This window comes from Lonchura striata, chromosome 5, assembly GCF_046129695.1.
Source record: "Lonchura striata isolate bLonStr1 chromosome 5, bLonStr1.mat, whole genome shotgun sequence".
In the NCBI taxonomy this organism is placed as follows: domain Eukaryota; kingdom Metazoa; phylum Chordata; class Aves; order Passeriformes; family Estrildidae; genus Lonchura; species Lonchura striata.
The window spans coordinates 13,729,074-13,755,325 of NC_134607.1; the positions used below are offsets into that span (position 1 = coordinate 13,729,074).

Here is a 26,252-nt window from a genome sequence, read left to right on the forward strand (position 1 = left end):
GAATAATAGATGTTATATTGAAACTGCTGCATGCTCTTGCTTGGTGAATTTATTCAGGTGTGAGCATCAGATGGCAATATAATAGTGCATTTTTATCTGCGTGCCTTTCGCCACAGCAGATACCCAGCTGCTTTGTATCTCTTTTTCTACCCTGCTTACCTGAGGGCAGACAATAGTTTGTCTGTAATCCTCCTGGTTTTTGTCAGCATCATCAGCCATCCTCAGCAGGATGTGATGTTTCAGTTAACATCACAAAATAGTTACATAATGCAGTGTTTGCCTTTTACTATTCTTACTAACCACCCACCGCTCTCTCCCCCCCCCCCCCCCCCCCCCATTCCTTCTCTGTAAATCTGCTCTGAGCATGTGGACTCTTGGGGTTTTGTTTCAGTGAAATCAATGGAAAGACTAATATTAGGAGAACAATATTAAAGCCAAGATGTTTGCGTGGGAAGCCTGCTGCCATCCTGGTCTGTGCGTTTTTCCCCAGTGGTTTCTTGACAGAGAGGTCTCTATCTTTTAGAAAGGATTTTGGGTAGAAAGTTTGCATTTGCTGTAATGTATCCGAGGTCCTGTCTCTCATAACCAAAATGCTCAAGCCAAAAGCACAAGTTTTGTTCACACCGCATTTGAGAACAAAAGCTTCTTTCTTTTTAATCACATACAAAAGGCCAAGTTCTTTTTGCATCTGTCGGGGGGCGGGGGGGGGTAAGGGAACATCAGCCAATGTGGTAGTGCTAAACTGGATTCACCAAGTGCATCAATGAAGAAAAAGGCTGGCAGAGACAATGTGACATATGTGCTGTAGAAATCTTGGTACATATGAGCAGTGGATGATAAAGTGACAGGAGAATGATACCTGGAAATACTCGCAATGTGTAATAGTGTGTGTCCCCCATAAAATACTCCAGTGAGTCAGTGTGGCCTCAAAAGGGGGAAATACAGCACTCAGCCCTGACCTGTGTCAGGCTCTGGGCAGTGGCTCGGCACTAACACATGCTCTTACACCTCGTGTCCTCATAATTTTGGATATCTCCATGGGTGTGGGTGCAGTCATGTTTCCCCATTGTCTGTTTTATTGAGGGCTTGTAAAGCTAGATTGATGTCAGCACAGTTTAGCAACCAGAGCAATCCACACTTTCACCACAGAGTTCTCCAGAACTTCCAGTTATTGTTCTCCTGGCACTGTCACATCATGGGTACCAAGACTCCTTCCACAGTTCTTGTCTGCACTGAGTGGTCAGCCATGGTTCATGATATCAGTTACCCAGTTATTTTAACTCCTAATCATGACATGTTCTTGATGCTGCTGTGACATTCAGTCTCAGCCTTTCTATCATCTGTCAAGCACCTTTCATCCATGCACTCACACCTACAACCCAAGGATGTACAGTGCAAGTAGCTCGAGCTTGTCTAAGTGTATTCACCCATTGCACACTGAGTTAAACAGTAGTACAGCATGAGCACTAAGTCAGCATTGGGCTCTAGTACTATTAACCTTCACAAATGCTGTTTTTTGTTCATCATCTTGTTCTCAAGGAAGTCTCTTGACCACTCAGTTGCTCAAGACACAGCTCAAACTTCACCTGCCTTTGTCAGAGCTCACAGCTTGCTCTGGTGTGGATGTTATGGATTTATGGATCAGAATGCAGCAGGTGTTCTGCAGGTGCCCTGTGCCCACCAGACCAAGGCACACATGGACATACAGACACCTGAACTGCCACAACATCCCCCAGCTATCCTAGCACTGCCCAGCCAGGCTCACCTGCACCCTCCACCACCTTTTGTCAGGGGAAACCCTTACTCATTCACATGGTTACAGTGAGCAGAGACCTGTCCCAGTGACTCAGCACATTAGAAAAGAACTTCCAACCCAGCAGTAATCCAAAAAATTTTATTTTGGTCAAGAATGAAATTGAACATCAATCTCTGTCCAGTGTCAGCCTGTAAAAAAGTGACTGAAATAAGGCCCAGGATGAGTTATTATTAATCTATAGGTCTGGACACTTCTCCCATTCATTCTTATTTTCTAGAAAGCTTTGGGCTGTACTCTAGAAGTTAATTTTGTCTTTTACCTTCAGCCAGTGATTATGTGATTATTGAGGATGGATTTTTCTCATGCACTTACACATCCTTAACCCTGCAGCCTTAAGTGGTGCTGATGCAAGACAGTAGATAAAAAAATCAGTTGCTAGTTCCCTCTTCTCCTTTGCTATTTCAGTCATGCAGAGACACTCATGTAATAAGAATTATCATAGCCCACATTTTCTTCAGAACAATTGTACAATTTCCTTTCACCAAACAAAAAACCCAAAGTCACTGAACACATATCCTGTGCCCTTGCTGGGAAGAGGGATACAGTGTGTCAGCTACATAGTGCACAATTTGAGGCAATGGTAGAAGCTCATTAAACCCTGGGGGCCTGAGAGAGGGCAGGAAAAAATCATCTTCAGTATTCTGCATTGAAAGGGTACTCCTTGTGATTTTTGCATCTGGAGGAAATCAAAGAGGAAAGATTACTCAAGGCTAAAATAACTGCTATATAGAACAACAGTGGGTGTACAGAGGAGCCTTCAAAGGTGGATCTGAATTGAAGAAGTGCAAGGTGAACTTAAGAGACTTGATAGTATAGCCTACAGGACCAACAAATTTCAGCCTTTTTCTATTATTCAGGCACTGAACAGTGGTGGGACCAAGTTACTTTCTAGATACAGAGTTAAAATTCACACTGCTTACAGAGACAGCAGCAGTTTCTGTGGCCTTGCAGCCAAGACTGCCTGTCTTGCTGCATATCTGCAAACAGCTGGGCTTTGTACTGCACAACAGATGGTCATTCCCCACCACAACCAGCTGTGTAAGAGCTGACATCAATTTATAATACCCCCCAGAAAAAAATTACCCAACGTTTAAAATTACCTAGTGCTCATTTCTCCCATATGGACACAGCCAAAGTTATCAACCAGAACCCTAATTTTGGAATTCCAGGCATACAACGTTTCCTGGAGAATGGATTCACAATGAACACACAGCATGACTTATACTCGCCTTTCAGTCAATAAGGTGGAAGTATAACAACAGATACTTCATCCCCAAAATTATTTCAGATTTCAAAATATACCCATTTTGAACAGCTATACCAGTTCTTGTGAGATCAGGATAAAGATCATTGTGTAAGAGTTTGAAGGACACCAACTGTCACTTACGTGACCATTCCACAGATCCTCCAGTTTCTGTTTAAGCTAAGAAGGGTGGCCATCTCATCTTTAGTCAGTTCAAAGTCAAACACCTAAAAAAGAGAAAACCGGCTAGATTTAACTTCTTTGAACAAGTCCAATCAGAAGCAAGATTTATGAGATTAAAGAACAAGTTCTTATCAGAAAAGATGCTGGGTACAAGTGATGGATTCATGAAACACAGACAATAAAATAAATATCTTTGGATTTTCCAGACTCTACTAGCAGAGGGAAGAAACAGAAGAACAGGAGACACCATGTAAAGTGCCATCCCTTACCTGGAAGTTCTCCACAATGCGCTGTGGGGTGACAGATTTGGGAATCGCAATCACATTTCTCTGGATCTGGAAGCGAAGGAGAACCTGCAAAAAGAGACAGCTGAGTCCATCCTCCCGTTCCAACAGCTGTTTTCCCTGAGCTATCCCCACTTCTGCAGAGCTGCATTTCAAATCATCCCTGGCCCTGCAGTCCAAGCTGCAGTGCCTGGAGAGCAAAGACGGAAGCAGTGAAAGCCCCCATGGAAGGTCTCCTTTCCATCCAGGTTTAGGCCAGTCAATTCCTTTTCTTAGCATCCAGAAGTTTTGCACTATATACAGGACTTTCATTTCTGCAAAAGGACTTGAGAAGGGAAGTGACAACTGAAGATAAGTCAAGAATATGATGGCCAGAGTTAGTAGTAGCATATCTTGCAGGCCACAGAATGGACAGCCTGCACTACTTGTTAGCAAGAGAAAAAAGCAGAATTGTTCACAGGTGACACCACAGAGGCTGTTCCCTCTCTTCAGACATAGTTTCCTAAATTGCTGTGTTACAGGAAGGGGTATCCACTGTCTGGCACCAACTCACCTGTGCTGGGGTTTTGTTGTGCTTGGCTGCAATCTCCTTGATCTTGGGGTCATCCAGCAGGGAAGGTGCTTCTGGCTTAGAACTAGACAAAGGGAGAGAAAAGGATGAAACAACACAGAATCACTTCAGAAAGTTTCTAACTAGCCCCATTAATTAAAAAAAAAATACACCCGTACCATTACTCAGTCATAAATCACATGAACCCACTTGGAAATTACCCATCAGGACGTCCAAGGGGACAGTATGCTGTCACAGTGATCCCTTTGGAGTGACAGTAGTCAATCAGCTTCTCCTGGGAAAGGTATGGATGACACTCAATCTGCCAACACAGAAGCACAGACTGAGAGCTGTAAAACTACTGTGGTTTTCCCTTGCTCCAGAGGTTTTTCTGAATCCTGATTTCCTAGTTTCAGGTTGCCTTCACCTCACCCTGCAGGAGGCCTGTGTGACAATACAAGACTATAATTAAATATGGCACCAACTTTAATACCAAGTCTTTATGTGCTTTTTGGATTTTTTTTTCTCAGAGGCTTTATAAGAGTCAATCATTATGTCAGAATGATCCCTCATATGTGGATTCTTCATGCCTCCAGAGAGAATGGTTCCTAGGAAAACACTCCAAAGTTATTGTTTCACCAAGATTACACAGAAAATAAATATTCTGGTTCTGTTTGTATGAAGAAATGTGCAGAGAGAGGGATTTAAAGTACACGCTGTGTCTACTTTTTTCTCCCTTTTTCCACCTCCTCAGGTGGAAAAACTGATTACAGTTATTTAACTGTAATCAGAATGTTATAATCCCTGAAAAGTATTCCCCTGCAGCCACTTTGCAGCTCACCTGATTATTTGCAGGTTTGTACTTCAGTCCTGGCTTGTTCAAGATTCTTTCAATCTGCTCATGGTTGAAGTTGGAGATTCCAATGGCTTTTACCAGGCCAGCATCCACCAGCTCTTCCATGGCCTGGCAGAAAGAGGAGCAGAGTCAGCATGCAGTGGGTAAGACATGACTGAATACATTCCTCCTGACATGTGCTGTTTGTCTTCACGGGAAGCACATTTTTAAAAGCTACCATGTGCTTCTGTGAATTCTTTCCAACTAATTCTGCATACATGGCTGCACATTCTGCAGCTGCTGAAGCCAACACCACTGCTGAGGACAGAAGATGTGTCTCTTCCACGCGGGATGAACTCACCTCCCACGTCTGCAGAATATCTGTGTTGCTGGGGATTGCCATGCCTTTGTCATCTACAGGGAACAGGTCTTCTCCTGCCTGTCAGTGACAAAGAAAGTGCTCGAAAAATCTCTTGACAAGTCCACTTGAGTGCTCACAACCACAATATCTTAAACTTCTAGTGCAAGAGTGCTAATCCTTGTCTACGCTTCTGAGAAGAGGAAGGAATTTAAGGATTTTTGCCAGTGACCATTCCTCATGGAATAGGTTTTTCTGCTGGACCCCTGGAAGTGATGGCTCACCCAAACACCCACAGGGAAACAAACCAGTCAGAGCTGCAGCCTCCAGTCTCACATGTGCTCCCTTCAGGGGCTGTTCTTTAGCTCCCACTCAGCAAGAACTTCTGCTCTTTTTCCAGGGGGGCATCAACACTTTGGTCTACACAACACCAGATCTACTGAAAAGATCTATTGTGTGCACTGACGGTTCTTCCATGACAACACTCAGTGCAAACCAACACTAGGAAAGTTGGAAGAGCCTTTGTGTACAAGTTGTGAAAAGCTGCCAAGACTGAACTGTGTTTAGCAGCTGTTTGCTGCTGTCACCATGAGACAGTTTCATCTTCATGGCTCTGTTAATATAAAGTTAAAATAAAGCATAGAAAAAAGATGAGCATCTCAAAGGCAACAGGTAGAATGGGGAGGGATCAGACTGCAGGATAGATAGGCTGTGGCAAGAAATATTCAAACTCAGACATCAACTCCTTCACTGATCTTGGGGGGCCTAAACACTCTCACAGAAGTTTCACCTTTTAAATTCCTGTCTCAGTGGAACAACACTAAAGATTCTACAAGCAAGGCCAGCTCAATCTGTAATGCATTAAGGACTTGATGATTAAAGAGAGAAATATAAAACAGAAATACATTATTTTGCTCTCTGATTCTGTAGCACACAGAGGAAAATTGCAGAGAAGCAGCAAAAAGCAATCTTCATTCCCACAAGGGGTGATTTGGAGATGAACACACTGGATTTGCAAGAGAAAAGGAAAGCAGCCCTTGTCTTATGCTTGGAGCTGGGAGAGCTGCCTCTAGTTTCTCTAGATGTCAGGCCATCATTCCCAGGATCAAAGGGGTACACAAACAACTGCCTCTGGGACAGAGACTAAGAGCCTGAGTCACACAGCCACGGTCAAGCTGAGCACCAGAGCAGTGCTGGCACAGATAGCAGGCAGGTAAATGTCTTTGTCAGCCAGAACAATTACTGGGCTGTTAAACCAGCCACAAGAAACAAAGTTCAGGGCATTGCTGCTACTGTACCTTGAATCCAAAAGGCCAGTGGACAAGGTAGAGATCCAGGTAACCCAGCTTCAGGTCTGCAAGGCTCTTCTGGCAGGCTGCCTTCACCAGAGGCTTCTCGTGAAAGGTGCACCACAGCTGGAGACAAAAACAGGGCAGCCTGTGACCTCCAGGGTTAAAGCTCTGGGGTGTTCTCCTGCACAGCACAGGAATGCTCCCTGTTCTTTGGAATGAGGTATGGAATGAGGCCAGCTCAGTGCTCTTCACACGCAGTGAGGTCTGGGCTGTGCGGCAGCACAGGAAACAAGGGAATAGCATCAGAATTAACTCATTTATATTACAAACTTCCCCAGTGCTGCTGCGTTTAACTATGCTAAATGTTCCTACTGTAAAAACACCACAGATAAAAGCAGTGTGTCCATAATCCATGACCATCTGATCCATACCTTACTGACCACGAAGAGGTCCTCCCGCTTCACAGCCCCTTCCTTGATTTTCTGCTGGATCCCTTCCCCAACTTCCTTCTCATTCTGGTACACATAGGCACAGTCGAAGTGGCGGTACCCGGCATCGATGGCAGCCGTCACCGCAGCTGCCACCTTCCCTGGGGGGGACTAAAGGGAAAAAGGTCCGGACAGGTCTCGGTGAGGGATTCTCAGGCGCTGCCCCGTCCCGCAGCGGTGCCCGCCTCACCTTCCATGTGCCCAGCCCCATGAGGGGCGCGCTGCCGGCGGCCCCGAGCCGCGCGTACCCCGCCATGCCCGCCATGCTCGCCCCGCGCCCGCAGCCAATCAGCGCCGCCGCGCCGCCGCGAGCCCGCCGCGCCGACCAATCAACCGCCCCGCTCCGCGCGAGCCCGCCGCGCCGACCAATCCGCAGCGGAGCAGGCAGCCAATGGGCCGCGCCGGGCGGTCGCGAGGGCGCCGTGCGGGGAGTTGGTATGGGAGGGAGGGAGGGAGGGAGGGAGGGAGCGAGCGAGCGAGCGAGCGAGCGCGTTGTGCGCGTTCCCGCCCGGAAGGGTGAAATTCCTCATGGGAAGATAAGGGCTGAGCGTAGCGGTGTCCCGGCCCGGTGCAGCTCCTGCAGGGATCATCCCCTGTCCCTGTGCCACGGGGTGTCCTTGCCTATCCTCCCTGTGCCATGTCCCCGGGTGTTCTGACGCCCTCTCGGTTCCCTGAGGCTGACACCAACACGGGACAAGCAGTTTCACTTCGGGGTGAGTTTGCGAGCGGTTTCGGAAATGATCAGTACAAATCACTTCCTTTCAAGTGCTGAGGGAAAGCGTGTTTTAGTGTGTTTCCAAAACTGCCGCAGAACGCTGAGTTTACAGGGAATGTCACAGCGATCGCGTTGTGCCCTCTGCCCCTCCTCAGCCCTCAGGGAGGTGCAGACCGTATTTCAGAAGGAAACACACAACTGTAGAAATAAACGGTAGGTGGCCTTTTAATTTCACATTAGAAACCGACTTTGCAATTTCGGAGAGGCAAAATATGCTGTGTGGATGGGGTGTTGAAAGTGCAGTAAGAAAGAAATGAATTTATCAACGTGATCCTCCAAATGCTCCATAAGAGCCGGTTAGGGATGCTTGGGAGGCTTTGCTGTTTGCTTGTACTCGGAGAATTCCTTCAGGTACTAACAGAAATCTGAAATAGTGTGTTTTTCTCTGGATGCCTTTCCCACAGCAGACGCCCGAGATTTTTCTGCTTCATTTAACTGAAGGCAGACAAGAAAATTAGTTTTCCCTTTAATCTTCCCCCAGGTTTCTGGCAGTGCTGTCAGCTGTCCTCTGCAGGATGTGGTATTACAGCAGTTTAATCACATAGGAGAGCAGGGCTGAGAAATGCAATTTGCTCTTTCTCTGCTTTCTTCTGTGAACTCATGTTCTCCTGTGAAGGCTGGTGCTTATTTTTCCCAAGGCATGCCGTGAAAGACATCTTGGTGTTTTAAGAGAGGATTTTGGGCAGAAGGTTTTGTGTTTTGCTTTGTTTGTGTGAGGCCTTGCCCAGACCATGCCCGTACCTGGGAGGTGAGATTTGTTTCTGTCCTGAAGGTGTGGCTGGGGTTGCCAGATGATGGCAGGGCCTTTGAGAAAAGAGTATATGTTAGAACAGAATGTTTACATTGCTAAATGGTGTGCATGGGTTCAACTTCCAGATGCTTGTTAAGGCAGGAATAAAACAGGGGTGTAGAGATTTAATCTGATTTTAAGACATTGGCCTCTTCCTTGCATGGAGTTCAGATCAAGCCAGGAGCATCCTCTGAGGTCCCAACAATCTCTGTGTCTTCTCAAGAGGTTTTTTTGGAAGATCTGTGATAACTCTTGTATTTGTCTATTAAAAACAGGGCTGTGGCTGGTGAGGAGAGGACAAGGTGGGTGCTGAGGGATGGCAGGGGAAAATGCTGAGTGTCCCAGGCAGGATCTGTGTGCCCACAGTGCAGGTGACTGCAACCCACCCCTCTGTGCATCTTTGGGTGGGAGGGTTCTTGGTTTTTTCTACAGCAGACAGAAAACTCTCCACCAATTAGTTTTTTGCATTTTAAAGTTAATTTTATTTAAAATGCATACACCTCTGATGAAATTGTTGATCTGTGGGGTGTGTTTGTCAACATCTGGTTTCTGCTGATGCAAGACTGAAACCAACCAGAGAATAGTGGTGCTGTAGGAAATTCTCCTTCCTTCTTCCAAAAACCTTAAATGCTGTGGGATAAACATCCCATGTGTTCACTGGCAGCACCAGGGTAGATGGCACCAGAGACCTAGTGAAGGCCATGTTACAAGCACCTTCGCTATTCTTCATAGAAAGGGTGTTCCTTGAGATTTTTGAGCTTGAAAGAAATGAAAGTGGGAATGTTATATCCACACATGATCTAAATGGGATGTAGAGATTTGTTGCGTGCATGGAAGAGCCACCAAGGGAAGGACTGCATCATGAAGTTACAGCAAGAATAGGTGGAGATACGTGTTCTGCTTTCTCTAATACAGACAGAGGTGAGTTGAACATCCAGAACCCATTTTTTGTAATTCAAGAGAGTTTCCTGGAAACTAAGAATTAAGAATTAGAATATAATTTGGTTTAAATTTAGTTTTGTTTTTAAAATGAAAATATTAAGCCCTCTCCTGAAAATGTTATTTTTTTTGGGACAAACCAGTTGGAGTTTGAGTTGGTGTGATTTTTAAAAAAATTGAATTTCATGTTACCTAGAAGCTGTGATACAAAATTCCTTGTAAAGAATATTCAGAATTTAAGATTTAGAAGAAAACAAGCAGCATCACTTACATGTTCATTTCGCAGATCCTCCAGTTTCTGTTGAAGGGCAGAATAGTTGTTATCTCCTCTTCAGTCAGTTCAAAGTCAAACACCTAAAGAGAGATACAAGTGGAAATCACTTCTTTGAACAAATCAAAGATAAATACAAGAGCAGCTCCACACTGGAGAATCCATTTTCACACATGGACCCCCGAATTATGAAGAGCAACTGGTTTTATAGACATAAGGGATTATTTTATGATCATTGCTAATTCTAGATAAGACATTTCTGGCATGTTCCTGTGTGGGGAGTCCAAGCAAGCTGTGCCTGCTCATCCATCCACAAGCCATGGAACAGGGAATGATATCATGTAAGGATTGCTGATTAAACTCTCAAGAAGTAGGCGTGGGTTAACACTCAGTAAAGTGTAGTTAAGAAGGAAGAGCCCAGCCCTCTTGCTGCAGGAGGCCATGGCAAAGGTGATAAAGGATCACTGCCAAGACATCCCTGAGGGGAAGCCCCCAGCTCACTCCTGATCCCTCACCTGGAAGTTCTCCACAATGCGCTGTGGGGTGACAGATTTGGGAATCGCAATCACATTTCTCTGGATCTGGAAGCGAAGGAGAACCTGCAAAAAGAGACGGCTGAGTCCATCTTCCTGTTCCAACAGCTGTTTTCCCTGAGCTATCCCCACTTCTGCAGAGCTGCATTTCAAATCATCCCTGGCGCTGCAGTCCAAGCTGCAGTACCTGGAGAGCAAAGAGTGAAGTGGTGGACCCTCACAGGAAACCTCCTTTCCCATCCAGGTTTGGGCCAGTCCATTCCTTTTGTTTGCACCTAGGATTGTAGCAGTCTATGCAAGGTTTACATTCTTTGCAAGAGCCCCTGGGAGGGGAAGTCACATCTGAAGGTGGTCAAGAATCTTTTTGATGGCCTAAGAGTTAATAGTGTGTCCTGGAGGTAATGTAATAAAAAAAATTCGCATTGTTAGGGAAAAATCAGAGGAGTGCCACAATTCGTAGAGACTCTACCCTTTCTGGAACTCTGTTTTCTTACACTGAGAAGGAGTAGCCACCTGTGCTGGGTTTTTTTTGTGCTTGGCTGCAATCTCTTTGATCCTGGGATCATCCAGAAGGGAAGGATTCCCAGGCTTAGCCCTACACAGAGGAAACAAATCAGTGGCAAGAAACCCCCACAGAAAGATTCAGCACAGCAACAGAGATCTGTGTTTAAATAAGAAATGAGTGGTGTATGTGTAGTCTCAGTGCTTCAGTCATAATCCCCACCAGCTCCCTGGTGGATTGCAAAGCAAATTTACCATGGTCTGTCAGGAGAGCCAAGGGGACAGTATGCAGTCACAGCCAGCCCTTTGGACTGACAATACTTAATCAGCTTCTCCTGGGTGAGGTATGGATGAGATTCAATCTGCCAACACAAAAATAGAGTCTGACAGTGGCAGAGCTGTTGCAATATTGTTATGTTCCTAATTTATCTCCTAGTCCAATTAGAGGCTGCTTTTTTTCCCTAATTTGACAGTGGCCTTCATGATAATACCCATCCTTAGTACTAAAACCACCTATTTTGATACAAAGTGCTTATACAGTTTTTGCTGGTGGGGCGGGGTCGGGGGCGGGGGGGGGGGGGAGTTGGTTTCACAAAGCTTATCTCTGGGTTCTGTATTATTCCAGAAAGACTGTTTTCAGGGAACTTCTCCAACATCCTTAAACAGTGGTTGAGCAAGGTGATTAAAAAAAAATGAAATAGGGGTATCCAAGTGCTGTGCTCTGAAATATCTATAGAGAGGGATTTAAAGTACATCCTGTGTCTACTGTGTTCACCCTTTTTGCATCTCCTCATTCCACTGTAATTGGACTTTATAATCCCACAAAACCAGTCGCCTGCTGTCACTTTGCAGCTCACCTGGACATTTGCAGGCTAATGCTTCAGTCCTGGCTTGTTCAAGATTCCTTCAACCTGCTTATGGTTGAAGTTGGGGAATCCAATGGCTTTTACCAGTCCACAGTCCACCAGCTCTTCCATGGCCTAAAATAGCAAAATCATCATCCAGTGAGCAAGGCAGCTCATGATGATGTTCTTCCTAATGTGACTTGTTTTCCACCACAAGCAGCATAAAAGAACTATTTAAAGTCGCAAAGTTCTCTGAGGGAAAAGCAGTGCTGGCATATTAATGCCATCTCACCAAAGCCCAAATTCTCATTCCCTGAGTGTGCAGAAATTCACACTGAGTTGCATGAGGAGAAGAATGATACAGTGGATACTCAGTAATCCACTGTTATGAAAGCATTATCGGTCAGATCTAAACCTAAAATATCTTTATTTCTCTGAAATTTGAGCAACTTGAGAAAGACACAAGAACTGTGGTGAAAACAATTGTGCAGCTGTTATTGTTTCACAGTGAAATTTTTCTAGCTTCAGTCTGGTGTGCAGCTCCACTGGAAGTGCTTGTGCAGCTCCAGTCAAGTAAGGCACTCAGAGAATAGGAGTAACCAGGGATAGGTTAAGCATGCCCATTATGAAAAGCTATTTTGTACTACCTTATGTTCCTTCCAGCTAATTTTCTGTGAACAAGACAACAGTTCTGTGACTGCTGAAGGTAATAGAAGCATGGCAAAGACTGATGAGGACAGAGGACATTCCTCTTCTGCTCTGGCTGAACTTACCTCCCATGTCTGTATAAGATCACTGTTGCTGGGTATGGCCATGCCTTTGTCATCTTTGGGAAACAATTCCCCTCCAGCCTGTTAGAGAGAGATTAAAGGCTTGAAATAACCTCTGCTGAGACACAGAGATTATTTAGCTGTGTAAAATCACCTAACAGGGATAGGGATGTAAGGAGGTAAAGCTAATAGTACATTTAAAAAAAAATTAAGTCATTCTCACCATAACTTAACTAGTTCTTCAGTCACATCTTAGTTCATGTATTTTTGTCATCTGCTATCCCAATAAAGACAGGTGTTTCTGCTGGACCCTCTGATCCACAAAGTGCATGCAGGGTAGTGGTTAATTTAAAGAAAAATATTCTGCAGTCTAACATGAATTCACATCAAGTATTGTTCAAGTAAGAGTTTCTTTAGGTATTTTTAAAAAGCTGTGGAGGATTGACTTTGGCCCTGTGAACCCAGGCATTTATATTGGAGTGCGTCTACTGACAGATGTCTTGTGGGGAGGCTCACTGTTGAAATTGCTGTATTTAAAAAATTAGAACAGCCTGTAATTAGACAGTATGGCCAAAGTACTTTGAATTATTTGAATTACCTAAATGCCACAATATTGTGCAGTTTCACTTGACAACTTTGTCCATGTACAGCTAACTAAAACAATATTGGAGGAATGAGCTCAAAAGCATAGAGATTTTGATAGGTATCATATTTTTGAAATCCAAAGTCTGTGAAACAACACTAAGGCTTCTGCAGGCAAGGTCAGCTCAATCTGTACTGTATTAAGGATTTGGTGATTAAAGAGAGAAATGGGAAATGGAAGTGTGTGATTCTGCAACCTACAGAGGAAAGAATTTCTGTCAGGCAGCAAACTGCACTCCTCTGTCCCAGGGGGTTTTCTTTCAGAAGAGCACACCTTGGGTTTGTAAAGGAAAGGGCAGAGCAGAGCCCAAGGCACCAGGACAGCTCTCCAGAGCTGGACCAGGGGCCCTGCAGTTTTGTGCCTGGGAGCTCTGCAGTACAGGTGCTTTACTCTGTAGCTTCCAGGGGCACCTTCCAGGTGCCCAGCCCCACGAGGGACATATTGGCAGTGGTGTTTAGCTGCACATAGGTCACCATGGTCCTGCACTCCCTCCTGGTTGCCTCACCACAGCTGCTTCTTGCCTGGCTGGTTTAACAGTGGTCACTGGCCAGGACAGGGGACCATGCTGAAGCATCACTGGTGCTCTGGGTCCTCCCATATCCGGCAAACAAGGCTGTGGCTTTGTACACTCAGCTCACAAAGGTTAATGTGAAAGCTGAAATCAATTAAAATTTGATAAGGTGATTACCTGGGGCGTGGCAGTGGTGTGCCCTGCAGACCTTTCCCTTATCAAAAGATCAGGGTTGAGGGCAGCTGTGTCCTGATCAGGCTGGTGTTTCTGCTGGATCAGCTCCTGCAGTGCCCTGTCCTGTCCTAGGGATTGTCCATGTGTTTCTCTTGTGCCATATGCCAAGGTGTTCTGACACCCTGTTGCAGTTTCCCCCATAGATTTCTTGAGAGAGAAGGTTTCATTCAGTGGAAGTGCCCAGGTTTCATTCCTGGGCACTTTGGCCCAGGATTGTCACAGGTAAAGCCTGGGGGTGTGCTGAAAAGTGTCGGTAAAGGAGTCCCAGGGTAGGGTGTGATGCAGAGTGCTCTCACTCCTGGAGCTGCGCCCTCGTTTCTGGGTGTGGCTGTGGGCTGAGCCCTTGGCTGGGGCAGCGTGTCCCCACCACAGTGGTGGTGGCCTGGGCTGGTGTCCCCTTGACGATGTCTTGTGCCCTTGTGTGCTGATGAAGTGAGACAGCTGGAGAAAACTCATGTGAGGTTGCAGAGGAAGGAGCTCCTTTTCACCCCCTCCAGAGGTGTTGGTAACCACTCCTCAGGCTGAAAGGTGAGGCACAATGAACAACAGGGAAGTTCGCACAGGGCATGCATGCCAAACATGAGAAGTACAATTAAGTCCCTGATTTTACCCAGTCTTAACAGGATCATCCCTCTGGTAAAATTCTAGAACTGCCTTTTCTTTTTTTTTCTTTTCTTCACTTCTCCTTATTTTATTATTGCGGGCAGCAGGCATATCACTATGGCTTGTTTTTTAGCAGCCAGTGCAGTCAAAAAGGAGTTTAATAATGCAAAGACATGTGAGTGTAGAAGAGAAAGGTGTCCTGTAGCTTCATGGTCATTGTGGATGCCATATATTATTACTGCCACAAACTAACACAGCCTTCAGCACAAAACCAGAGCAGGATCCAGGGTGGATGGATGTGTTTTCATGCTTGCACACACGGGGGCAGAGTTAAACTTGTGTGTGGCCACAGCTTTTGGATTTCTTCAGTCTTAACTCAGCAGATTGAATTGGGTATTGTATTCCTTAGATTTTGTAATAATGAGAAGTTGGAAAGTCTCTCTTCCTCTGCCTCTTTTCCTGAAAAAGGATAAGAAGAAAAAAAAAATAAAGGTGGCTTACATTTCTAATAAATAGACTCAAAAATTTTCTGGTAGGGACTCAAAAGATACAAACCTGGTAAACCCAGGAAAAAGGAAATTAGCCATTTATCAACAATTTTCTGAATTGTCTGATCCTCAACTTAAAGGCACAAAAAAGAATTTCCTTTTCCCTGCTTTCTTTTGCACTGAAATGTATGAGATGCTAAAGATGCTTCAAAACTTGCACTTTTGAGTGTTGTTATGCATGTGGAGGGGAAATCAAGCCTGTTTTCTTCCTCCTGTTAACAAGGCACTTACCTTCAACATTTATGTCTGAGAAGAAGCAGGAGGACTATCTAAAATATAGTATGGTTGGATTTACTACACCTGGAAACACTCTCCTGTGCTCAATAGCTCCAGCTTGTTTTTGACTGCAGCTCCCTGTGGGGATTGTGAGCCTTGTGCAGCTGGTGGGAAGCAGAGTGTGCTGTAACAGACCTGGGTTGTTAACTGCACATTTGCAGCCAGAGGCTGCTTCCATTGGGAAGTTTGCCATGGATTCAACAGCATGGAAACAAGCCATTTGTTAAAATGTCTGCCAACAGTGCCAGCTCTTTGTTCTGCCAGTGTAGCACCAAACTTTGTCTAACGTATCCTGTATGTTGTCCCTGGTGTGCTCAGAGTGGCTGGATGTTGTGATTTCAGCACTGTTTCCCAGTGCCTCATCCCCAGAGATCCCCTGTGTTCCCCCTACAGCTCACAGTGCAGCAGCGGTGGTGGCTCAGCAAAACAGGGAGAGAAAATACCTCGGCATCTGCATCCCAGTGTTGGCCTGGCCGTGCGGGCCTCCAGGGGACAAAGCAAGAACAGTAAGAAAAGATTGACCTTTTCTTTTTTCCCAAGGACATTCCCCAGTCTGTAGTGTAAACCAGCGAGCTCAAGAGGTGCTGGGTATCATGCAAAGCTGAGAAAGTAGCTGTTCAAAATAGCCTTTTTTATACTTTGTCTCACTCACTGTATGTCACCCTCTAGAGCAAGATGGGCTTCCCGGAAGGAGTAGTCACAGTCTGATGTTTCCACTGGGCACACCAGAAGCCTGAAACGAACATATTTTGGGTTCTCTGAGGAAAAACCTAGCCAATTGTGTTCTGGAGCTGGAGTAACTATTACTGTTACAAATAGAGGAGAGGGGAAAATCTGGGGAACATCAAGTTGAAACTACCCCAAGAGGAATCTTTTAACTTAGCAGAACTGCAGGAAGCTACAGTTCTTGAGAACTACATCAAATGGGGTGGTGGTTTGGTGATAAAGAGAAGTGTAACTTGCCAACAAGTGGGTACCTGAGGGTAAACAGGACAGGAAGATATAGTTAATAAAATTGTCAGGCAGTGGGGAGCAGACCCCTGGAGGCAGTGGAGGAGGTGCTGACAGCAGACAAGGGCAAAACAAGGCATGTTCATGATATTCCAAAGAATAATATACTTACATTTTCTTCTGAGTCTTGTCTACATGAAAATCTTGCACTGTTTCATTATGCTGATGCAAATGCCTTTTTTGGACACATATCAGTTGAAGTATGTTGTGTATTGATTTAGGTTAAATCCCTTCCTTACCACTTCAGTTAAAACAGTAGAAACTAGTCCAGCAAAATAACATCCATCCTCCTAAAGACTTCACATTAATTTAATGGCATCAGTTTTTTAAATGGTTTAATTATACTGCAGCTTCCTTACACAGGCCAGGACTGGTTGCTGTGGAAGCAGAAACATGTCAGTGTCTTTTGTGTCTTTTCTTTAACTTGTAAAAAGAAACCTTCTGATCACAGACTGGAGAGGTGGATTAATATGGGACTGGCAAATACTTTGCTTGATTTTCTCTAGGTCAAGCCCTGTAAAAAGAGCAGGTACCAAAGCATCAACACAGACCAAACCTTCTCAGTTGTCTCTGTGGGAGAATGGGCTTTGTAATGAGGGGATAGGCAACTTCAATTTAATAGGAAGGACATCATGGCCAGCATCTAAACCCATCTCATCTATAAATGGAAAATTTGCCCATTCCAGTAGTACATTCCTGTCCAGTTCTGTTGGTAGGCATGGTTATCACAGGAATGGGATTTTCCTTCTCCTGTATGCAGACTGTAGTTTTCCAAAGCTCATCACTTTAGAGAACAGTTTTTCTTGCCAAGTGGATGCTCTTGTTCTCATGGAAAAATATTTTCATGCTTCCTTTCAAGTTTCAGCAGTAAGCCATGTCTGGTTTTGACAAGGAAAGGGATGCTTTGAATGTCCTAAGAGTGGAGGAAGATCTATGTTTTCCCTTTGAAAAAAACACAAAAGTTTTGAAAAGTGCTGTAAATATTTTCCTCATGTTTGAAGAAAAACAAAACAAAATGAAGCACACAGTAAAACCAATGAGTTCATCTTGATTAGGAACAGCATGAAAAATACCAGTGTGGAATCTGTACAGTTAGAGCTGAATAGAAATTGCTTTATAACCTGAACTCGTAACAACAGGGAAGGCAGATTGTTTTAGCTGACTGAGTTACTCAGGTTTTGTAAATACAAGAGCAGAACCTCATGTGGTGTTTCTCCAGTCACATGGCAGGACCCGTGGGCAATCTGAATGTTTAATGGGGATGTGGAAGGTCCAGTGTTTGCCAAGGAAGTTGGGCTCATTGTCCTTCACTAATCCATGGCTGTACAGTTACTGCAGTCTGTGCTTCAGGTCTGCTCTAGGTTGGGCAGATGGGCTCCTGCACTCTCAGCATCTGTCATTTCCAGAAGGAATTCAGGATGTGCAGGGAGGAGGCCATGGCTGAACACTGTTCTAGCACGAGGCTTCCAGCAGTTGTCTTGGCTGGGGACTCTACTTGTCCTGCAACCAGGACTTGTGTGGAGCCCCAGGGGCTGGGAAGAGATGGTGGCCATGTGTGGGCTGCTGCAGAAGCCAGGAAAATTGGTTTGGCCTGTGTGTGCTCCCAGATGCCCCCCCTCTCCCCCCCCCAACTACATGCAACCGTAAGAGCAGATAAAGTGGCTTCTTCATCTCCACAGTTTCTGCATCTTGAGAAGGGCAAGAAGCCTTGGTCCAACAGCATGGGCCTCATTTTGTGGTGTCTTTCTAGAGACATTATACCCTTCCCCACAAAGAACACAGGTTGTTGCCAGATGTTACCTGCTTCTGCACATTTCTTCTTAAGTAGGGCAGGACTGTAGTGCCCATTTTTTCCCTCACACATCCCTTGTATTGATCTTGGCTCAGTTGCCTCAGTCCCTTGTTTGATGCATTACAGGTGCAGACTTGTACAAAGAATAAGGACAGCAACAGTGAATGTTTCAATAAGTACTTGACCCATTGCAAAATGTTGAATGTTGGATAGTGCTGAAGCAGAGAAGTCTTTCTTTGTAAGATAAAAAGGAGATACTGAATTACAGGCAAAATATTTTTTCCTGGCCTTTCCATGGATAGGTAGATCTACTGACAATATAGAGGAATAGACTAATTCTGAATAGAAAAAGAGTGGAAGCCAGCCACAAAATTATTTAAGTGAATGGTTTTCTATGTAAGTAAAACAGATGAAAATTCGAATTGAAAAAGTCTTGGAAGTTGGATATTCTGACTCCCCATCATGCATGATTTATTAGTCCTTTCTGACTTTCCACTCATGCTCCTTTTTTGTTAAAGAAATAAGGCAGGGTGGAAGGGGAGGAAGCATGAATTAACTTGTGATACACAGCTATTTATTTAGCAACCTAACTCCTAAAGTTTCCTGGGAAAAAATCCTGTAAAAGAGATGCCTGATTTTGTTGCTTTTTACGGTCAGGAGCAGCCCCAGTGAATTCTGAGGAGTTACAGTAAAAGTAGAACAGTGTGACTCAGTCCTTCTCTTGATATTATCTAACCATGACACATAGGACAGATTTTTTTTTGTAGGAAGCTCATTTTTGTGCTCCATTCAAAACCAAACTGAACTTCAGCCAGTCTTGTTTTGTAAACTGCTGTGATGCAAGAGAGCCACATACCATGGACAGAAACATAAGAAGCACCGGAAAGGTCTTTGTGATTTGTAGAGTGTTTGTGAGAAAACAAAACATCATAAATACAGACAGAGATAACTCCACACACACATCAACAAGGTCTTAGTTAACCCAGGGTTCATTGTAATGTGGAAGTAAAAGACTTTAAAGCAGCTTTTTTTTTTTTTTTTGAGGTGAACCATTCATTTTTCATAGCAAGACATTAATATATATGAACTTGAGTATGTGTTGTGTGTTTGTTGTTCTCACCATTCTCTGCAATGACACTGAAGTTCCCATTTTACTCTTTTGGTTGTATTTGCCCAGATTGTTATGTGCTGTCATCATGCTCTAGTATCAGCACTATCCAGTCTGTTTTCAAAATAACTTATCATGACTAGACACCACCCTGCTGCTTTCTTTTTTTCAAAGCACTTTAAAATTATCTCTTCCCAGACAGTTCCTTACTGACGTCTGGTGTCTGGTGCACTTTGTTTATCATGGGGGGAAAAAAGCAGATTAATCACAGGATTTTCTTTGCTTTTGATGCTGCTACAAGAAGTTAATTTGTACAATATTGTGACTAAAAACCAGTGAAATGCTCCAACCCAAAATCTGAAATGTAAACCACTCCCAACCCACAAAGTTTAAAAGTGAACCTTGTAAATCTTCAGATTTTGTCTCTGGCTCCAGAAATAGGAAAACTCATTGTGAGAAAGAATTTTATTATTTTATTTTCCCAGCCATTGAGACCTTGTAAAACTTTTTTTAGAGGTATTTTTGAAGTTTATAACTGTATCCATGAGGATTTCTTCAGAACATTGTATTCCATGCACTTCTCTGTATGTCCTAGGCACCTGCTGTGCTGAGGTGTTTATTTGAAGATGACAATGTAATGATTTTAAGGGCATAGAGAGTATAAGATTTTTCCACATGCATATGTTCTCAGCTTGGGATATGCAGAAATAATTTTTTTTTTTTGAGTCAATATTTCAGAACAACAGACAGAAGTCTCCTTTTTTACTTCAGAATAACATTACCAGTACCTAGCTATTGGGATACCTAAAAAATTCAGTTCCCACTTTAGATTTAGAGTACGATGCCTCCCAAAGCAGCTTCCCTCCATCTGGTTTGCATATAATGAGGGCTTTTATGTATTTTCTTCCTCCTTGATCATTTATTTGGTATTAATGATTCAGAAGAACTTCTGCACTTACTTAAAGACTAAAGCTCTGACTCTGGTGACAAATGCAGGGTTAGTTTAAGTGCTTACAAACTCATATTTTTTTATTTTTTTAAACAGGTTTTCCCTCCAAGTAATGCAGATAGAGAGAAGAAAAAAAAGGTAGAGTACTTTATTTTCTCTTCACATGGACTTATGCTTCTAATTTTGATATAAAGGGAATTACTGAAGTCATGTATTACCTCCATAACCAAACAGGATGAAAGCCCCACTGTGTTAAAACACTAAAGAAGCATTGTATTAACATTAAAGAGGTGTCAAACAGTGCCTAAACTAGTAAAACAGAAGGTGAAAAAGGGCCTTTGCTAAGGAGCTTAAATTGTAATTGGGTGCCTACCTGGTGTGCAAGTTGTGCCTTGCTGCTCTGTCAGGTGCACCCCCAAGTTTGAGGTAATCTTAGGCTTGGTTTAAGATGTGGTGGTGTGACATGTTGACAAATAGGGGTAGGTGTGTGATGAAAAATTCCCCACGCACAGGTGTGCTCAAGCCAAGGAAATGCTGAGAAGCACATGTGTGAGTACTGCAAGATGTGGTGAGTGGCTCCAACAGAGGGAAAGGAGCCTGGCAAGTCCTTGCCTGCTCCTGCTCCTTGAGCTCTGATGGAAAAAGGTTTATTTTCTTTGTGTTACAGTCTGAGGTCTGGTGTGTAGAGATGCATTAGGCAGGGTCATTTTACAGTGTTGTAATTCTGAATCCTCAGGAGGCAGTAAGGATGTTTTTCTCTTTGTAGTGTATTATACTCCCAGAGCTTTCTCTGTACAAATTTGTCTGTGGGTGGAAATGGGCCATCATCAATAGACTAGGAATGTGAGACAATAGCATGGATAGCAGACAGAGGAAAGACAGTATCTAGATCTTCTGTAGAGGAAAAAATATCAAGTGTTGAAAATGAATGGGCCTGGTACCCCAGAAAAAGGTGAGGGAGGATTTTCTGGGCACCCATCTGGGTGGCAGAGAGAATGGGCTGGAAAGGAGTAGGGAGGGTCTAGAAAAGGAGACAAATTCATGCAGTAGGAAAACACACAAGAGAACTTCTAGAGAGGGGGTTTCAGGGTTATTAAAGAATGCAAGGACTTGATTACAGAACTTTATTTTGAGCATGAAATTATTAATGAAGACAGATCATGTATCAAATAGTTTTAAACAAAGAGCTTTGTTTAGGGTGTTTTGGAAATTAAAACGGGTATGTCTGCAATGCTCTGTGGCAAACACTGGATCTAGCTTTGAACAAAGTAACTATTCTGTGAGAGAGTACCACAGGCATAATCAGTGAAGAACGCTCCTGTCTGCCACAGTTTTAATCAATCATTAATCAGCCTTTCTTCTTTCCAGTTCTGTTTTCTTCTGCTTCTGCCTTGCTCAGCTCCAGGCCTTTATTCTGAGCGGTGCAGTTGCACTGGTGCCCTGGCAGAAGTTTACACATTGAGGAAAGGAGTTTCCTGGACTAATTCTGCCACAGACATTCCAGTTAAATGCAACAGCCTGGAAGGGCTCCAGAGCAGAGACCCTGAAAAACACAACCCAGCTGGTCTGAGAGATAATAGCTGCCAAGTGAGCGTAGCTGTCTGCAAGAAGTCACGCACAGGGATGTGGCTTTGACTCTTCTGTCCTTGGATATTTTGAAATGTGAATCAAAGTCGTTAGGCTGCCAATGGTCTTGCCTAAAGACTAAAGGAGACAAAAATCTTTATTTAATGGCCACTGAGGTTCTGGATTGTGGCATGGGTTACTGTCTACTCACTCGTGACTCCATAGTGGCATAGAATGTTTCTTTCCTTTAATTGTATTCTTACAGTGCTGATATTCAAGAAAATATGTTTTTCCTTCCATCTCTAGAACCTTTGCTTCTTTTCCTTACAAAGTTAACCGACCAGTTTGCCTGAAGGCATGGTTACTGCAGGTGTGTGGTCCTGCAATAGGATATGGGAGCATTTCTCTTCACCAGCTTCAGCTGATGGGTGGCAAATCAAACTCTTCTACGCTGTGAACTTGAGTATTGCTTTGATTACATAGGCTGGACTGGGTTTATACTCTTAAGTTCTGGCTTAGACAAACCTGACAGAAATGAAAGGTAGTTGTTAATATTAAAGTTGGTGGATGAGGTGAAAAGGATTTTATGTATAGCTGTTAAGAAAAATGCATGTCCAGTAGAAATATTCTGCAGAAGCAGCAGATTTTATTGTGGTTCTGTGGTGAGGTCAGGAATAGCTCTATCAGGAAAGACATTGAAAGTATCCTCCCTGAGATGCAGAATGCTTTCTGGAGCTTCCCAAATGAATAAGAAACTAGTGCAGTAGCCACCAAAGAGATGCAGATGCTGCTCACTAGCAGCCTGCCCACTCTTACCACACAGTGCTGTGAGCCTAGCAAAGCAGGTTTCATCTGGATTAGCCTTCTTTCCCACTGACATCTTAGGATCTGGATATCCCTATAAATATAAAATTAGACACCATTTCTCCCCACAGCACACTAGAGACATTATTATAATACCTCTGCCCCAAATTTCCTTAAATTTGTGATTCATGTAAGTTGTTTCCTATCAGAACCTGAATTCCCCCCACCCCCTTTTGTTTTCATGCACTATCTTTTTAACTTATTAAAAAAGGGAAGATTGCCTTTATCCCCCACAGGGGAGGATGACAGAGCACATTTGGTGTACATCCAGTTTGTAGTCCTCTAAGCTTTACCTTGTGGCTGTCCAGGGGTAAGCATTTAGAGAAGAAAATGTGACTGATGGGGTATGAAAGATGTGCTCTGCTTCTTTTTAGAAATAAAACCAGACCTATGGCAGTAGAAGCACTAAAGGACACCATCTTGCCACACCACTTCCCTCTTGTTTTGAACCAGAGTTGCTCCATCAACTTGCTTTTAATTACTTCAGCTTGGGATTACAGCCTGTGGGAATGAGGGAGCTAGCATGATCCTTAAGACTCACATTGTTTTTTGTTTTTTTTTTTTTTTAGCCACTGATTTCAGTATGAGTAATTAGAATTTGAACCTGTGAAAAATGCCAATCACTTGGTTTTTAAAAATTTTAAAGTTTAATAATAATAAAATGGTTATAAAAATAGTAATACAAAATTAGAGTAATAAAATTTAGAGTTAGGACAATTACAAGACAATAAAAAGCAAAGAATTATGGACGTCTGGATGCTCTTGGACACTAAGTTATGAAAAGCATCCCTTCTGAACAAAGGAATAGCCTTAAAAGCAATAGCTTGTTGCATATTTATATATCATACATGATGTATAAATGCCTTGAAAATTCAGAACATTTCTGGTTTTTGTCAACTTCTTCCCCCTAATCCTGGTGGTTCCATAAAACGGAGAGAAGGTGGAAGAATGTTTGTCTTTTCTGATAAGGAGGCAGTAACTCTTTATGGGCCCCAAGTCACTGCCATCTCTGTGTGAAGAGTTTCTTGATTATCTCATCTCTTTCTTGAGCTAGTAAAAAAGAATCTTACATCGTAGAGTTTCTGTTTCAACATTATGTTGTAACCTAAAACTGTATTTAACACGCTACTCCGCGGCAGGGAGCAGGGGCGGCACGGCCGCGGCATCCCGAGCCCCCCGGGTGGCGGCAGCGCCGGGCCGGGCGCGCCCGGGGCCCCGCCTCCCCGCCACGCCCCAAGCCCATTGGCTGAGGCCGCTGCCCATCCGCCTGGCTGGCCAATCAGCGCGCGGCTCTGTGGCGGGCGCGGAGGCGCCGCGGCCGCAATAAGACGCGCGGTCCGCCCCCCCGGCCCGGCCCAGCGGCAGCTCCCGTGTGGCGACGCGGCTTCAGCCCGGTAATTCCCGGGAGAGCACGGGGTCGGGCGCGGGGAGCGGCCTCGGGTAGGAGGTGGAGCGGCTCTGGGGGCTTTCCTCGGCGGGGCTGTTCCGGCGCTCCGGGGAGGGATGGCGCTGTCGTTCCCCGGGCTGCGAGGCACCGCGTGTGTGCCCGCGGCCGTGTCTGCGAGCCGTGTTCGTGTTTGTGCGCGGGTTGCCGCCCCGCGCCTGCGGCCGCGGGTGTTTGCCGTGTCCGGGAGGTGGTGCCTTACTTGTGGCCGAGCCTCCGTGCTCGGGGAGGGCTGGGACACGCAGGTGCTCCGCACAGGGACGCCTGATAAAAGGGATGGGCAGGGGAGCTCGTCCTGGCTGGAGCAGGAGCCCTGGAAGTGGCCGCGTCTGGTGTTAGACCTTAAAGCTGTGCTTGGCCAGGAGATTGGCCGGTGTAAGATGTTTTCCTGAGCGCCGTGCGCTGCTCTCCTGAGCTGAGCTGGCGCTCTGGGTTTCTGCTCGCTGATAGAGCGAACTACAGAATGGTTTGGGTTGGAAGGGACTTTAAAGGCCATCTGGTTCCACCCGCCATGCCTTGGGCAGCGGCACCTTCCACTAGACCACGTTGCTTAAGTCTCCAACCAGCCTGGCTTCCAACACCTCTAGCAATGGGGCACCCACGGTTTCTCTGGACAACCTCTTCCAGTGCCTCTGTGCTGGATCCAGGTCTGCTCTCTGTATCCTCCGTGGTTTCCCAGAGCTTTTGGTAGATTTGTGCATGCTAGAGCTATGGTAATTGCAGTCTAAACAAATCTTAGGGAGCAAATGATGTCCTGGGGCATGTGGGAGACCAGAAACTTTCCCTTGTTGTAAATGCAGGAGCTGTGCGTTGGTATCTTTTTGGGAGAAGGTATTTGGTGACTTTCCCAGCCCATACAAGCGGTGTGTGCTCAGTTTTTTTAACAGCTTTGAGAGCAAATGGTGGCTGGCATAACCATCTGCACTTGTGGGCTCTTTCGAGCACTCCGTGTTTATTCTTTCCCTGCAGGTAACCAGCCAAGGGTGTGTGCTGGCCTCAGTATAAAGCAGATCTTGAGCCTGTGCTGGGATTTGTGTAGGTTTTTCCTTTGCTGTAGGAAAGGTGAGTAGGATTATTTCCATGTGTTGCTCTAAGGCTTTCTAGTTTAAATGCTTCCAGAAGTGGACTGATATTAAAGCAATGCTGTGACTTGCTAGTTGTTTTTAAATTTGTTTGAGAATTGTGCTTCTGCCTATTGTTTCATATAAGTGAACTGGAATTTATGACACCCAGATACTATTTGGTCTTTTTGTATCTCTTATATTAACTAAATTTTAACTTATATTAACTAATTTTTTATTGCTTTTGGCTAAAATGCCAATTTAACTTTGGCAAAGAGGTGCATTACCCCTACTGTTGGGTCTTAATTTGGTTTTGTAGATTATGTAATCCATTCCTGTGGATAACAGAATAAATTAATCTGAATAATGAAGTATTTGCAGAGATAGAGCTTTCTGTGGAGCTATTTTATGTATAGTAGTTCATGCTGTGAACACATTGCAATTTTAAAATATTATCTGTGGTACGTTGAGTGAGGATCAGTTGCTTTAGGTGGAAATGCTATCAAGTGCTTGCTTTTGTTATAAACCTGGGATCTTACAGGGTGCAGTTTAGTGTTGGATCTGATGTGACATGACACCTGAATCCTAGAAATAGCTGATTTCTTTGCTTAAATTGCAGCTGATTATTGGGAGTGGAAAAAGTGGACCATGCAGGGGATTTTGTCTGAGATGTTTCTTGCCATACACAAATCTCAGCCTGCCTTTGTATGAAATAAGACTTTCTTTCGTATTTTTCAGCTGTCTATTGGGTGTCAAACAATGCCTCCTGATAGTCTGTAAAAATCTCAGTCCTCAAAGGCTTTTTAATCCTGCGCTGTGCCATTAGGCAAAAATCAGCACTGGAGGGGTTTTGCAGAGTCTCCTTGTGTGATGTAGACTCTGTCTTAGCATGACATTAGAGGAGAATTAAACTGCTCTTACAAGCAAGATCAGATTCCCAAGTCTGTTAATGAATTCAACTTTTCTAGACCCTTTTTTTTTGAAAGCCTGGAAAAATGAATGCTGGTATTGTGCTGAGTGTTTCCCAAACCCCAGAATGCATGGCCTATGCCATCCTGCCATCTGACCTAATTCAGGGTCACAGAGGGCCTGAATTTGAGATGCTTGGAGTGTGACTGAAGCAGCTCCAACTGATATTTGAGGGGAGCTCCTTAAGCGTGTAATAGAAA

At 44.4% G+C, this 26,252-nt stretch overlaps 2 protein-coding genes and 1 pseudogene across 5 annotated transcripts in view; 1 reads left to right on the forward strand and 2 right to left on the reverse strand.

Annotated features, from left to right (window-relative positions):
- Nucleotides 1–1,877: 1,877 nt before the first annotated feature.
- On the reverse strand, nucleotides 1,878–7,343 carry LOC110482585 (aldo-keto reductase family 1 member B10). Its single transcript, XM_021551936.3, has 10 exons — nucleotides 7,240–7,343; nucleotides 6,993–7,160; nucleotides 6,568–6,684; nucleotides 5,273–5,350; nucleotides 4,918–5,040; nucleotides 4,298–4,398; nucleotides 4,080–4,161; nucleotides 3,512–3,595; nucleotides 3,204–3,286; nucleotides 1,878–2,492 (listed from the first exon to the last, which is right to left on the reverse strand). The coding sequence occupies exons 1-10, from the start codon at nucleotides 7,312–7,314 to the stop codon at nucleotides 2,450–2,452; spliced, it is 954 nt and encodes a 317-aa protein (XP_021407611.2). The 5' UTR covers nucleotides 7,315–7,343; the 3' UTR covers nucleotides 1,878–2,449.
- Nucleotides 7,344–7,511: 168 nt separating this feature from the next.
- The window catches only part of BPGM (bisphosphoglycerate mutase), a 31,433-nt gene continuing 12,692 nt past the window's right edge, over nucleotides 7,512–26,252 (forward strand). The window contains exons 1-3 of one of the 4 annotated variants that reach the window (XM_077783312.1): nucleotides 7,513–7,762; nucleotides 20,245–20,286; nucleotides 24,992–25,084. The gene's annotated coding sequence lies outside the window, so the exon portion shown is untranslated. Of the gene's footprint in view, nucleotides 7,763–20,244; nucleotides 20,287–23,876; nucleotides 23,973–24,991; nucleotides 25,085–26,252 lie in introns of those variants that run through there. The other 3 variants (XM_021551938.3, XM_021551937.3, XM_077783313.1) reach the window with 3 other exon arrangements.
- LOC110482616 (aldo-keto reductase family 1 member B1-like) lies at nucleotides 9,821–12,551 on the reverse strand (annotated as a pseudogene).